At 37.7% G+C, this 12,511-nt stretch overlaps 1 protein-coding gene across 1 annotated transcript in view; it reads right to left on the bottom strand.

Annotated features, from left to right (window-relative positions):
• The window catches only part of MDN1 (midasin AAA ATPase 1), a 96,936-nt gene that overhangs the window by 58,996 nt on the left and 25,429 nt on the right, over positions 1 to 12,511 (bottom strand). The window contains exons 17-33 of the mRNA XM_051777767.1: positions 12,380 to 12,483; positions 11,234 to 11,378; positions 10,605 to 10,701; positions 9,232 to 9,345; positions 8,462 to 8,609; positions 8,187 to 8,297; positions 7,315 to 7,466; positions 6,679 to 6,857; positions 6,116 to 6,324; positions 4,725 to 4,871; positions 3,888 to 4,029; positions 3,627 to 3,761; positions 3,412 to 3,550; positions 2,460 to 2,598; positions 2,235 to 2,365; positions 1,080 to 1,224; positions 136 to 265 (exon numbers count right to left, since the gene is read on the bottom strand). Of these exons, the coding sequence (XP_051633727.1) occupies positions 136 to 265; positions 1,080 to 1,224; positions 2,235 to 2,365; positions 2,460 to 2,598; positions 3,412 to 3,550; positions 3,627 to 3,761; positions 3,888 to 4,029; positions 4,725 to 4,871; positions 6,116 to 6,324; positions 6,679 to 6,857; positions 7,315 to 7,466; positions 8,187 to 8,297; positions 8,462 to 8,609; positions 9,232 to 9,345; positions 10,605 to 10,701; positions 11,234 to 11,378; positions 12,380 to 12,483 (2,367 nt within the window). The remainder of the gene's footprint in view (positions 1 to 135; positions 266 to 1,079; positions 1,225 to 2,234; positions 2,366 to 2,459; positions 2,599 to 3,411; positions 3,551 to 3,626; positions 3,762 to 3,887; positions 4,030 to 4,724; positions 4,872 to 6,115; positions 6,325 to 6,678; positions 6,858 to 7,314; positions 7,467 to 8,186; positions 8,298 to 8,461; positions 8,610 to 9,231; positions 9,346 to 10,604; positions 10,702 to 11,233; positions 11,379 to 12,379; positions 12,484 to 12,511) is intronic.

The following is a 12,511-nucleotide window of genomic DNA, read 5'->3' on the forward strand; positions in this document are numbered from 1 at the left end:
TATAACTCTCCTCAGAAAGAGATGTAATTAGAAGAAAAAGGGTCACAGTGGTGTAAATTCTGAGAAAGGGTTGGCAACCTTTAAACTTTTTATTTTCTTAGCAATGTTTGAATACGAACACACAAGAATACCCACCTTCATGGTTTACTGCACCCAGAGACAATCCTGGATAAAGATTGTGTTTTACAATCTGTATCAAATCATCACGGCCATTGCTTTGTGGACACCATATTTCTGTAAATCTATTGCGCAATGCAGGAGAAAGCTGCAAACAAGTAGAATGATACAGCAATTCAAATTACATTACATCATATTCCTTAATGTCACAGTTAACTGATAGCCTTGTAGCCGCTCTACTTGTAAACCATTAATAAAGTGAACAAGGCTAGACCTTTCCTTCTAATTTTGAAAAGGATGTATCAAAATCTTTGAGAGAATGCATATTTTAAGATTTCTAGTAGTAGCATCAACATAGGAAATGGCTGGAAAAGAAAGTTCAAAACAATATGGGAAGAAATGAACCTGGTTTGCAAGCACCCAAGTTCCGTTTCATTCTAGGACACCATGTATCAAACAATGGCTTTGGAATCTCCCTTTGCTTACAGACACAAACTAGAGTTCTTTTCTTAGACCTAGCTTCCAACACTGTTTAAAAGTTGTGGGGCTTTGGGGGGAGTTTGTTGTCTTTGGGGTTTTCTTTGACCTGTTTTTAGTTACTTAAACCTGAAGTTTAGAAACAGATTTTTTCCATTTAATAAGAAAGACCTTTTGGGATGTGATGTTCATATTTACTGAGACAGACAAGATAATATCCTATATATCAAGCCTACCTAGAGTATTGAGAGGTCTGAAGCTTTCTTTGACATTTTGCTGAGTATTGACTTACAATGTCAAAATGATACCACACAAAAGCGATGGAAAACAGATACAACCTAATCCTCTTTTAGAGCGATGAAGCAGATGCCTACTAGAAAGCACTGGATGCCAGAATTGGCACAATGCACCTTAGACCTCTAATCACTTAATGGTAAATATGACCTGAAAATGCATGCTGTACTTCCAGATGTTTTGACATTTACCTCTTTTTTCCCAAAGTCACCTCCTGGATTCATGGTCGCAAGGATACGAAATTTCTTTCCTGCAACTAATAGTTCTACCTCGCTCTCCTCATCATCTTGACCTCCTTTTTCAGCAAGTACCAATGTCTTTTCAGCTTCAAGAACACTAGACAGAAGGTCAAAAAAATTGTTAATTTTAAATTTTGTTTCACACTTCAAAAGGTCACTTAAAAATGAAAATCAAATTAATTGGTCTGGTTAAACTTTCATTTGCCCAATATAATGGGTAACAGAAAAGACTAAAATGAGGGATACTGCTGCAAGCAGATAATGAAATTAAATTTATATTTTAATATTTTTTTTACACACAGTAAGGAGGAAAATAACTAGATTTTGTTCCTGGGATTTGACAAGGTGTATAGTTTTCAAGAGCTCACTGACAGGTTGAAAATATTAATATTGCAGATGCTAAACTGGAAATTTTAATTTTAGTTTTATTTTCTAACTTGACTCATGGTTTGAAGTGTCTTCAGATGCTGTTTAAACTGTTTCAACTGAACTAAGGTTTATGTTCTTAATTTCTTTATCCAGGGACATAGGATCTTGAATAAAGCAAATCCTTTAATCATTGTATTTTTGTCCATGAAACAGAAACAAAAACAACTATTTAAATGCAGATTAGCCTGTAGTGGCACTATAAAGCCAAATATAAAGTAATGGCACCAACCAACACATTTGAAATCAATACAATCAGTGTAGCAACATATGTCAAGTGGATATAAACATATCTGCTTTCCAACAGAAATACCTTTTATTTTTCCATACAAGTTAAGACATTAAGACTTCGGCAAGACTCAGCATATTGTCATCTTAACCCACTATCCTCTACCCTAGCTGTAATCAAAATTTCAAAGAGCAAAAATGGTCTAAGTATTACTGTGATTAAAACTACCACCACTGACAGATGGATGACAATTAGAAAAACAAAGCCAACCGGCACAGAAGCTGAAATATGAAAAAGGCCAGTTATTTGTGCCACTGTCCCTTTCAGTAAGAACTATAGAACTAAGAGAGCAGCTCACCTAGGCCAGGAAACAAATGTGCTAGACTTACCTCATTCAATTTTATGTAATGAACACACTGAGGATGCTTAATACTAACATATTTAAGACATACCTGTTAAGTCGCTCCAGTACGGAATCATCAGCTAAAGAAATCTCGTCAAGGAGGAAAAAACCCTCTTCTTTCATTGCTAAAACAAGAGGTCCATCACACCACTCAAAAAGTCTAGAACCATCAGACTCTTCCTAAGAAAAAGAAAAGAAAATGAGAAGTCATAATAATTGCTACTTTTTGCTTCTGTGGTCACACTATCCAAGCTATTACTGATGCAGGACAAACCTGTTCTTTGGACCTCTGCCTGACCGGGCGCAGTCCTCCCAGGAAGTCTGACGTCTCCATATGCAAGTGGCAATTCACCGAGTATAGCTTCTGATTTGTTAATGCTGCAAAGATCTGACAAATGGTAGTTTTGCCACACCTGCAACAAAATAATTTAATTGAAAGGGATGAATTAAAAAAACCCAAAACTCAATCAACTCGCTTTGGACAGGATTCATACTTTCACTGAAGACCTATGAGGTAAAGGCCCAGCATGCAAATTTCCTCCCGCTCCTTTCCTTGAAAGAAGTTTATGCAACGTGAAGCCATTTTTGGCACAACAACTGTTGCTGACTTGCAGAAGACGCCTTTAATTAAATTTAAATCAATATCTGTATTGATGGATTTTTGCAGGTTCAAATTTATTTCAGTGTGCCCTTACAGATACTCAACCAGCTTAACATTTCACTTAATTGGAAACGATACATGCCCAGATCAAGCTCAAGTCCAAGGGACAGCATCTACTTCCACAACCTCCTTTGCAGCATATGAAGTGGAGAAGTGGTAGCAGGCTATATTCAAGTTCTTAAAATATGTAAAGTGAACGTACTCTTAAATAGAAAGACGTTACAATTCCCCAGAAGCAGCCCCTCCAGTGAGGCACAGTGAGATTCTACAGGACACCTTGTAAAAGGTGGGGACAGAAGTCAGCTCACTTCCATTTTACTACTTTCTGTATAACTTCTATGAAGTTATACTTAGTGCAAATAATTCCATTAAAGACTTGTGTTGAAAGGGATGCAATTGCTGCCCCTCAAAAAGGAACTGTGAAAAACAAGAGCTGCAAGTCTGCCATGAGAGAGGCTCAAATGTCCCAGATCAAAGCAGCACTGAAGCCCACACAATCATTTTGTGTCTGACTCAGTGGCTGGTGCAGCATTACAAAGAACTGCATCATAAAAAGCAAGATTACCCAGTGTCTCCCACCAGCAGTACTGGTTCACCAAACTCCAGGGCTCGTCCCACCAAAATGGCAAGTCTCCTCATCCCCTGAGTCCAGACAACATGGTTAAAATCTCTATCCATCACTGACATCCACGTGGAAGATTTAGCTGCACGACACAAAGCAATCCATCAGTTTCAGTCATACCTAGAGAACTACCAGTGGGGTCCTTCTAGGAAACTCACCCAGTAGCTTTTTGACACTTTCCCCTGAGAAGAGAGATTCAGGATATATTTTTTTCTTGAAGTGTTTTTCAAGGACATTCTGAATAACATCCACCTCCTCCTGTTTCCTGACTCTGCCTGCCAGAAGCATAAAACCTATAAAACAGAGGAAGAGAGAAAGCAATTACTATCTGGTTAATCAGAGACAAAAATTTACACTTAAGAACTAGGGTTGGAACGCAATTCTACAGACACTTAAAGAGTTGACACAGCAGAGCTCACCATCATTTGCTAAGTGCTGAAGCCAGTCATAGTCCTTCTCCAGCTGTTCTGCCAATCTGTACCTTTCAGCCCAACGGAACAGATCCCTCAGGGTAATGAACCCATGCTTCCCAGCAAACACCGTCGAACCTCTGCGATAAGACTGTCACAAGAACAAAACGTGAGCCACTTTTTTAGGAACCTGTTCAAATGCTTTAAGCAAAGCTAAGCAGAAGTCTTTGTTGTGACACTTCTACAAGTAAATTCTATGGAAAAAAAAGAAGTCTAGTACAGTCACAACTCCCGAACACAAACCCCCTTTAGGCATGTATCTGATAGGTACCAGGAACAAAATAATATAGATAGCAATAAAAAAATACTAAGAATAAAATAGGTACCTGGAATAAAAGGAAATCTAGTGCTGCTGTAATTGATTTTAAATACAGCTACACACTAAATGTCAAATGTCTGTTGAACACAGGAGTGTCCGAACGCATCCCAAATTATTGTTTAAAAATAAAAGCAAATTTCACATGAACCAAAGACAGCTGCAAATCCAGTACTGTACTTTAGATCCAGAGCAAGTGATAATTCTGTGTATCAAATCCTAAGGTCTGTGGTCATTTTTTTGCTGCTAGCTTTCTCTCAAATCTGGCATCACCTTCCCTATTCTCTATTTTAACCACTGGAATTAGTACCTTAGTGGGTTCTCTTCCATCACTTATGATTTAGGATTTTAAATATCTTTCAGATAACAATACCTCTCCCCTCACCTCCTCAGGAATTTCTATTACTTTGTGCATATTACTTTGAAATACGCTTGCATTTCTTATACTAAAAGAAGAAAGACTCTCATACTTGCAGGTCTAACATGACTTTGACAAGCTTGCTGCAATAAGAAGGTGGCAAACTGCATCTCCTGTGCAGGATAGTTTCCAGTTCAACACTTGGCAATTCATCAAAATGCAGTTCCACAAAACGATTTCTGAAGGCTCTGGACAAAACCTGAAATAGGAGACCATACTATTGCTTGAACTTTTTCCTTTAATATTCTTCATGTTATATCTTCTCCTACACATCCAAAGGAAACATGGATGGTGTCACAGCACACAAATTAGCACACACACATAAATATTGAAAGAAATCATAAGAGATAGTCTGGTTGAAGACAAAAACTTTAAAATGTGTTGTGTTTTAACCACAGTAGCACCACAAAGCCATAGGTTCATTCTCCCTACAATGGGATGAGGGAAAGAACTGGAAGGGTAAAAGTGAGAAAACTTGTAGGCTGAGATAAAGACAGTTTTCATAAGTAAAGCAAAAGGTGCACGTGCAAGAAAAGCAAAATTAGGAATTCATTCATCATTTCACATCAGTAGGCAGGTGTTCAGCTACATCCAGGAAATAAGGGCTTCATCAGGCAGAAATGTTATTTGTGGAAACAGACACCAAACATACTCTGCTTCCTCCTTCTCCCTCCACTTTTGACTCCTGAGCACAACTTGATACGGTATGGAACATCAATGTGGTGAATTAGGGTTGACTGTCCTGGCTCTGTCTCCTCCCACCTTCTCGTGCACACCCTGCCTACTCCACTGGTGGGGCAGTGTGAGCAGCAGAAAACGCCTTGACTATGTGCATGCACTGCTTAGCAATAACTAAGACATCCCTGTGCTATCAACACTGTTTTGATCACAAATCGGAAATATAGCACCATACCAGTCACCTCGAAGAAAAGTGGCTATTCCAGCCAAAACCAGTACAAAATGGACATCAACAGCCTAAGCAGAATCTCTTTTCAAGTGTTCTTGAAAAAGAAATGCTGAGTCAAGTATAATATTTACAGAATCACAGAATATTCTCAGTTGGAAGGGACCCACAAGGATCACAGAGTCCGATTCTTAAGCGAAAGGCCCATATGGGGATTGAACCCATAACCTTGGCGTTATTAGCACCACAATCTTACCAAATGAGCTAGGCTACTCCCACAATATAAATGAGCTCCAGTTCAGTAAAGTACTTAAAATCTCAACTACTCTAAATTATTAGAAATTTAGTATCTGCAAAACAAGCAACTCCCCTAAACAGAACCCAGCTGTACTGAAAGTTAGTCCACAGCCACTTCAGCACTCTCCCTCTGGACTCACGTTAATTCTGTGCTACGCATCAAAATGTTTTCACATCACACATGTCTGAGAGAGTTTAATTCCCTAAAGTCTTATCTACTCAAAGGAATGTATTATACAGACCTTTCTGCCACCATAGAGACCTGGAGGATTCTGTGTCGCAAACAACATGAAGCGAGGATGAGCTCTGACAACTTCCTGGGTCTCAGTAATGAACAGCTCTCTGTTATCATCCAGCAGACGGTTGAGAGCCTCCAGAACATCAGTGGGAGCCAAATTCAATTCATCTAGAACAATCCAGTAACCCTTTCTCATTGCATCTATGAGAATGCCTTGGAGAGAACAGAAAAAGTCCTAGTTGAAAATCTAACAAAGCAAATCTAACAGAAGCGGGCACTGCAGATACTTTTAGCAACCCATTTTCACTCAGTATAAATGCTAATCCAGTTTATTGAAGTTGTTGAATTATCTTCTTTATGTTCAACAGGACAAGCATGATGAGACAGACATGAACTCCAGAATTTGTTGAAATTCACATAACTGATTATCATTAATGTGCAGCTACTAACTTTATGACAGGTCATCTCCCCATTGTAATAGAACAGACAAGCAGGAAAGAAGGAAAAAACAAAAATCAACAGTGAAGTGAGACAGGACTTTGGAGTATATATAACACGCCCACTCACCTTCCTTAAATACCAACTTCCCGCAGGCGTCCGATGTATAACAGCCAATATATTCTTGGATGTCCGTATGTTCATGATTGTTAATCCTTACACAGTGATTCCCAGTAGCAGCAGCCAACCAGCGAATTAAACTGGTTTTACCAACAGAGGTCTCTCCTTGAATCAGTACTGGATGAGTCCTAAGAGCCATAACCAAAATAGTGAGTTTGAAGCATGAGCCTTATCTTTCTCATATACAAGGTGTCAACATTATCAAACCACACTACAAAAACATCATCACTTAACTCACTCGGGGTATCCAAGATCAGAGACTAACAGGGTAACATAAGTAACTTTACTCCCAAGTGCCAACAGCTACCCATGAAGCTTTTCATGGCATTGTGAAATAAGCAGGTTATTCTAACTGCAAATTTTTAGATTATAATTTAGATAAAACAAGGTATGGCAGTAAGATGGTTTAATAAAGCAAAAAGTACAGTATAAACTCAAGTCACTCTATAATGAAAAGTTAACTGTAAAGTAGAAGGAAAATAGACATTACTCATACAAACAATAAAGGCTAGAGAAGCACCAAAACTCAAGGCCTAAATAAACATATTCAACTTATTTTTTTAATTAAAAAGTTGAAACGCTTACCCTGCAGACACAACTCTGACCATGTCTTTCAGATTAAGTTTAACTGAAGGAGTTAGCACGTAACTCTCATCTACAGTAGGTTCTTTGTCCCCAGCTGAAATCCAGTATCCTTCTATAAGTATAAAACTGCCACCTTGGGGTTTTGGTATTTGCTAAGGAAACATGACAGAAACAACAGATTGTACAAATGAGTTTCAATTTGCTAATGAAAACTACTGTTACACCACTGCAACATATTCTGTAAAAAGTAATTTTAAATTAATCCCTGAGTACTCCTGCAGTAAGCACTGACCCCTTACCACAGAATGCAAATCACAGGAAAAACCTGACCAGATTACTTCAGGGTCATGAAGCCAGTGCCATGAAGATAAGAATGGTTCAGGAGTTCTAGCACTGAATTTTGAAGGGAATTTCCAAGCAGGATATTTGCTTTCATCTTTTTATATTCATACATATTCATACATATATATTTCATCTTTTTATATTCATACATATATTCATATATTTGTTTATTCTGAAACAAATACCTGTCTCTTAAACTGGCTTCCCCATCCCACTGCCCAGTCCTCCACATAAACCCACGCTGGGCTCCCAGCACTAGTGAGATTCTTTCTTTCTTTCCCATTAGAGATAAATCACAAATGTTTGCATCGTATCCATATGTTCTCCATTCAGAGTCTAAAAAAGCTGTGAAAGCTCCTCAAAAGTCTGTGATAGCTTTACAGTTGCAGTCATTGCATTAAGCTGCCCACATTCCACAATGCTTTAATTATTCAGACTTGCACATTTTTTCAAATTAACAAATAAACTAGTTAACATATGGACATTTCAAACAAAGTAAAAAACAGGTCTTTAGAAGCTTAGTTACCTACCTGCTTGAGAAGGCTTTTGATGTTGCCAGAGATTATATGCTGGCAAATTAGCTTTTGAACTACTGGATGAGAACCTCTGTCGAGCTGTGTCAGGAAACTCAAACAGAAGCCCTAAGAAGAAGAACTATTTTCAGTGATAAAATGAAAAATAAGGAAAAAATATACAGATTAAAGAACCATTTCTGTTCAACACTGCACTTAGAGAGGATTATCCTTTATTTAAACAACCTTTGTTGTGAACACACACTGAAACAAACATCAACATAAGTAATCACCTCATACAGTGAGCGTGGTATGCTGCCACATGGATTAGATGCTGCAAATCTCAATGCCCTGCAAAGTGTCCGGAGACTGTAGTGAGGTCTGTGGCCTGTTCCATCCACCAACTTTGTTTCTGCTTCCTTTCTGACAGACAAGTAAAAGCTGCAAAAGTAAAGAGTTACAAAGAGCTGTTACTAATCAGACCATTGCACTAAGGAATTAAACCCAAGTATGAACACTTCAGCTTATCTCCAACTGTTACTTTTCTTAAAAGCTCCAGGTTAGGAAAGCCATGCCAAGCTCTGCCATCTGTATAGCCAGTGAAGCGAAGCAACAGAGTATTTTTAGAACCATTATTTTTGAGAGAGCTTGATATGCAGAGAGTGCCTATAAATTCCAAGTATTCTAAACATGAGATAGTTCACCTCATACTAGGGGAAAGAAAGGCAACTCTAGATAAACACATAGGACTTCCAATGGTATCATCCACAGAAACAAAACATTTTAGTCTCTCAGAGCACTGCAACAACAGTGCTCTTTAACTGGTGCCACCAAGAAAAGAATTCTGAATAAAAAAACCCATAAATCTCCTCCCCACAAATACAGAAACCTTCAGAATTAAGAAGATGGACGTCTACTCTCTTCCTTTTCCTAAGGCTATGCAAATTGCTGGGTAGGGAGCATGATAGTGTTTCCCAAAACAATCTAACCACAGACTACTGTTACATACTTTCCTTTTGTGACTTATTTCATCAAGAATTTAAAGATATTATGATCAACTTACTTCACAATTCCTTGTACTGTATTTTTGTTCACATTCAGGCCTCTCAGATAATCCATGATAAGAACTTGCAAGTCTCCTTCATTTCTCAATTCTTCTACATACAGTTCAGTAAACCTATAAGAATCAACCCATCAAAATAAAAATCAATCCATAATGCTTAGACATCTGACCAAATTTTAAAAACCACATTATATATTAATCTCATGGCATATATCATTTACATTTTTTTTGAGTAGCAGAATACTGATTGTCAAATGACCTACAAACAGACTCAAGAACCAGAGTACATAAGAAAATAAGTTATTTCTATTGATTTCAAGTAATTTATCTGAATTATTTTAACTGAAATGAAAGACTGAAAATGAACTATGGGACTGTTTTTTATATTAAAATTCTAAACAATCTGCAATGGATACCCAAATGTTACAGCCTGAACACTGAAGTAGTGACACAGCTGGAGCACTTTTTAAAGTGGACTCTCTAATGATCTCTCTATTTTAAAGAGTGGACACTTCAGAGTTACCACCCATTCTAATTTTGATATGACTAGCATATTCAGGTTGTTTTCTCCTTTTACAAATATCCAGCTCAGGAACGATAAAATAATAAAACTTGATAATAAGGAAAGGAAAATTAGCAGTAAACACATACACAGAGAAGCTTTGACTACCTTTAAATATGCCAGTGTTTCCCATTTAGTACACTGCAGGGGCAGCTCTAGCCAATGAATGTATTTTCTAACCATCACACACACAACTTTTGGCACTCAGGAGGGAAACAGCATCAAATAATACAAGCAGAAGATCTTTGCATTCAGGAATAGGTAGGTAGTACCAAAGAATGAATTTACCACAACTCCAATTTCCTGGACACAGTTTAGATGTTTTAAGGCCACACAGCAAATATTTTGAATATCACACATCTGCTTCACCATGCAAACCACCTTCCAAGGCTGGATATGCAGCTTTTTGCAAGGATCATCAACGCTTTTGAGTTACCAAGAGAAAGGCTGCTAAGCAGACACAAAGCACTTGTCTTTATTATCCCCATCAGGATGCTGCAGTAGCATTCCCAGGCACTGACAGTTTAATTGTAAAGAATAATCATTCCCCTGCCCCCAGTGACAACAGTCTATACTACTGCTAGACCATCTGCTCATGGCTCAGCAACTTCACAGAGTATTTTCCCGATGCTATTTCATGAAAAACCTTCACCATAATGTGGAAAGCATCTCTCACAGGCAGTAAATTTGAGTTCAAACTTATATCCTTAGGCTTCAGACAAGGCATTCCTCACTGGGTCAACTCGTGAAGCTAATCAAACTCTGAAAAAGACAGTGACTAAGTATTTTGTCACAGAATCATTATTCCTACCTGTTTCTTATTCCTAGAGGAAGATTTCTCTTTCCAACATCTGTAGCTGGATTCATGCATGCAAACAAGCGAAAATCAGGGTGACGGACAAGAGGCTCTAAAGTAAAACAGAAATAAGAGACATATGGTTAATGATAACCACAGGATATTTATTATGTTAAATAAGGTATACTTTATCTAGGTCAGCTTTCCATTGCTGCACTACTAATTTTTTTTTAAAAAATGCCACTGTAAAAAATTTTCAGAGAATAACTCTATGTAATTTCATCAGAAGTATCTGCATCTGCACAAGCATCCATCAAGTTACCTCAGCTTTATGAAGAAAAAAAATTTCAGTCCTTCAATAGTCCGTAGAGACATCCATGCTTACTGGGAGCACTGGAGAGATCTGCTCTTGTTGAGTTCAAAGAGGCAAAAGCTACAATTTCTACATGTGGAAATCTCCTGAGTCAACAGTGAATTAAAACTTTCACTTTTTGCATAAGAGTTTGAAGTCTAACAAGAGCATATTGCTCTCTTTTGCACACTTTCATTTGAATGGTAAATGTTCTTGACTTATTTTGAGCCATATAGGATAGGGAAATCAACTAAATAGCAAGATATAGCATAACCAAGCACAGAAATAGTACCTGTGTCTCCTCTGTCTAGTAACACCAGTGACCCAGATGATCCTTCCAATAAACCACTCAGGCACTCCAAAGTCTCTGCTGCAGCCAAGTTAATCTCATCCAATAAAATCCACTCTCCTTTTTTTACTGCTTGTGCCAGAGTACCCTAAAAATAAGATTAATTTGTTAAATCACGTCACCACCAACTGAAACAGTCATATGCTGGAAATACTTGGTGTGCAATCTGTGGCTTGATTAGACAAATGGCAACTCCAGACCTTTAACAGCAATAGCAATTTTACTGCTCTCTCTCAATAACAGCAATTATTTTGCAAGCCACAGAAGTCAGATGGTGATCACCACTACATCAGTTACCACTTAGACTGGCTCAAATATAAAAGAATTAGGTTCTCTTATTTGTGCAATGCTGCCTATCAGTAATATTCAACACTGTGGTGCATACACTTCACTGACACCACCCAAGAATAAAGACAGTTAATCCAAAGAAATCCAAAGACACAAACAATATTATGTTCCTAAGGAAATGATATCTTATTAATTAAAACTATATGTCAGTCAAAGGTTCTCCAACTATTCATACACACACTTTTTATAGAGGACTGGTCAACATTTTACACACTTCACATGAAATTTGAGAGAATATACTCAGACTAACAGGGTGACAAGGAACAAGCATGCATAAACCTCACAGTTTCTCCTAACCACATCTAATGGCATTAGAACATATCATGGGTTTGAAACATTTAAAAAAAACACTTCTAGATAAACAGCACAGATTCTTATTATTAAATCCTTCACAAGAATCCCTAGACAGAAGCATGTCCTACTGTAGACTGATCGGGAAGTTTTTTCTAATCTCATTCCGTTGAAATGATGATCTGACATACTGCTGGTATTCTTTTATCACAGAAGTCCTAATTCCTATTATACAGCATTGAATTAATGGGCTACCACAAAACATTCTCCCACCACCCATCTAACCACTGCCCCCTTTAAGCAGCACATTTTGTTTCACAGAGCTATCATGGAATATGTTTTACTTCATAGCAAGGTTCTTGCCAAGAAGTTATTTATATAATACTGATTGCAAAGTCTTTTAAATACTTCTCCTTATTCCTCCTAGCATCAAAATCCAACTCTAAATACCTCAACAAATGCAAAGAGCAGAGCATTTTCTGTCATTTTCATCTGTTGATGAGCATGATTCAGTTTAAGACCAAATGCCTCCCACTTTTCCTTCAGTGGTGAGCCTGTAAGCAAAACAAATTCAAGTGTGTA

The sequence above is a fragment of the Manacus candei genome, unplaced genomic scaffold, assembly GCF_025592945.1.
Source record: "Manacus candei isolate 608988 ecotype Guabito, Panama unplaced genomic scaffold, ASM2559294v1 h1tg000011l, whole genome shotgun sequence".
NCBI classification, from domain to species: Eukaryota; Metazoa; Chordata; class Aves; order Passeriformes; family Pipridae; genus Manacus; species Manacus candei.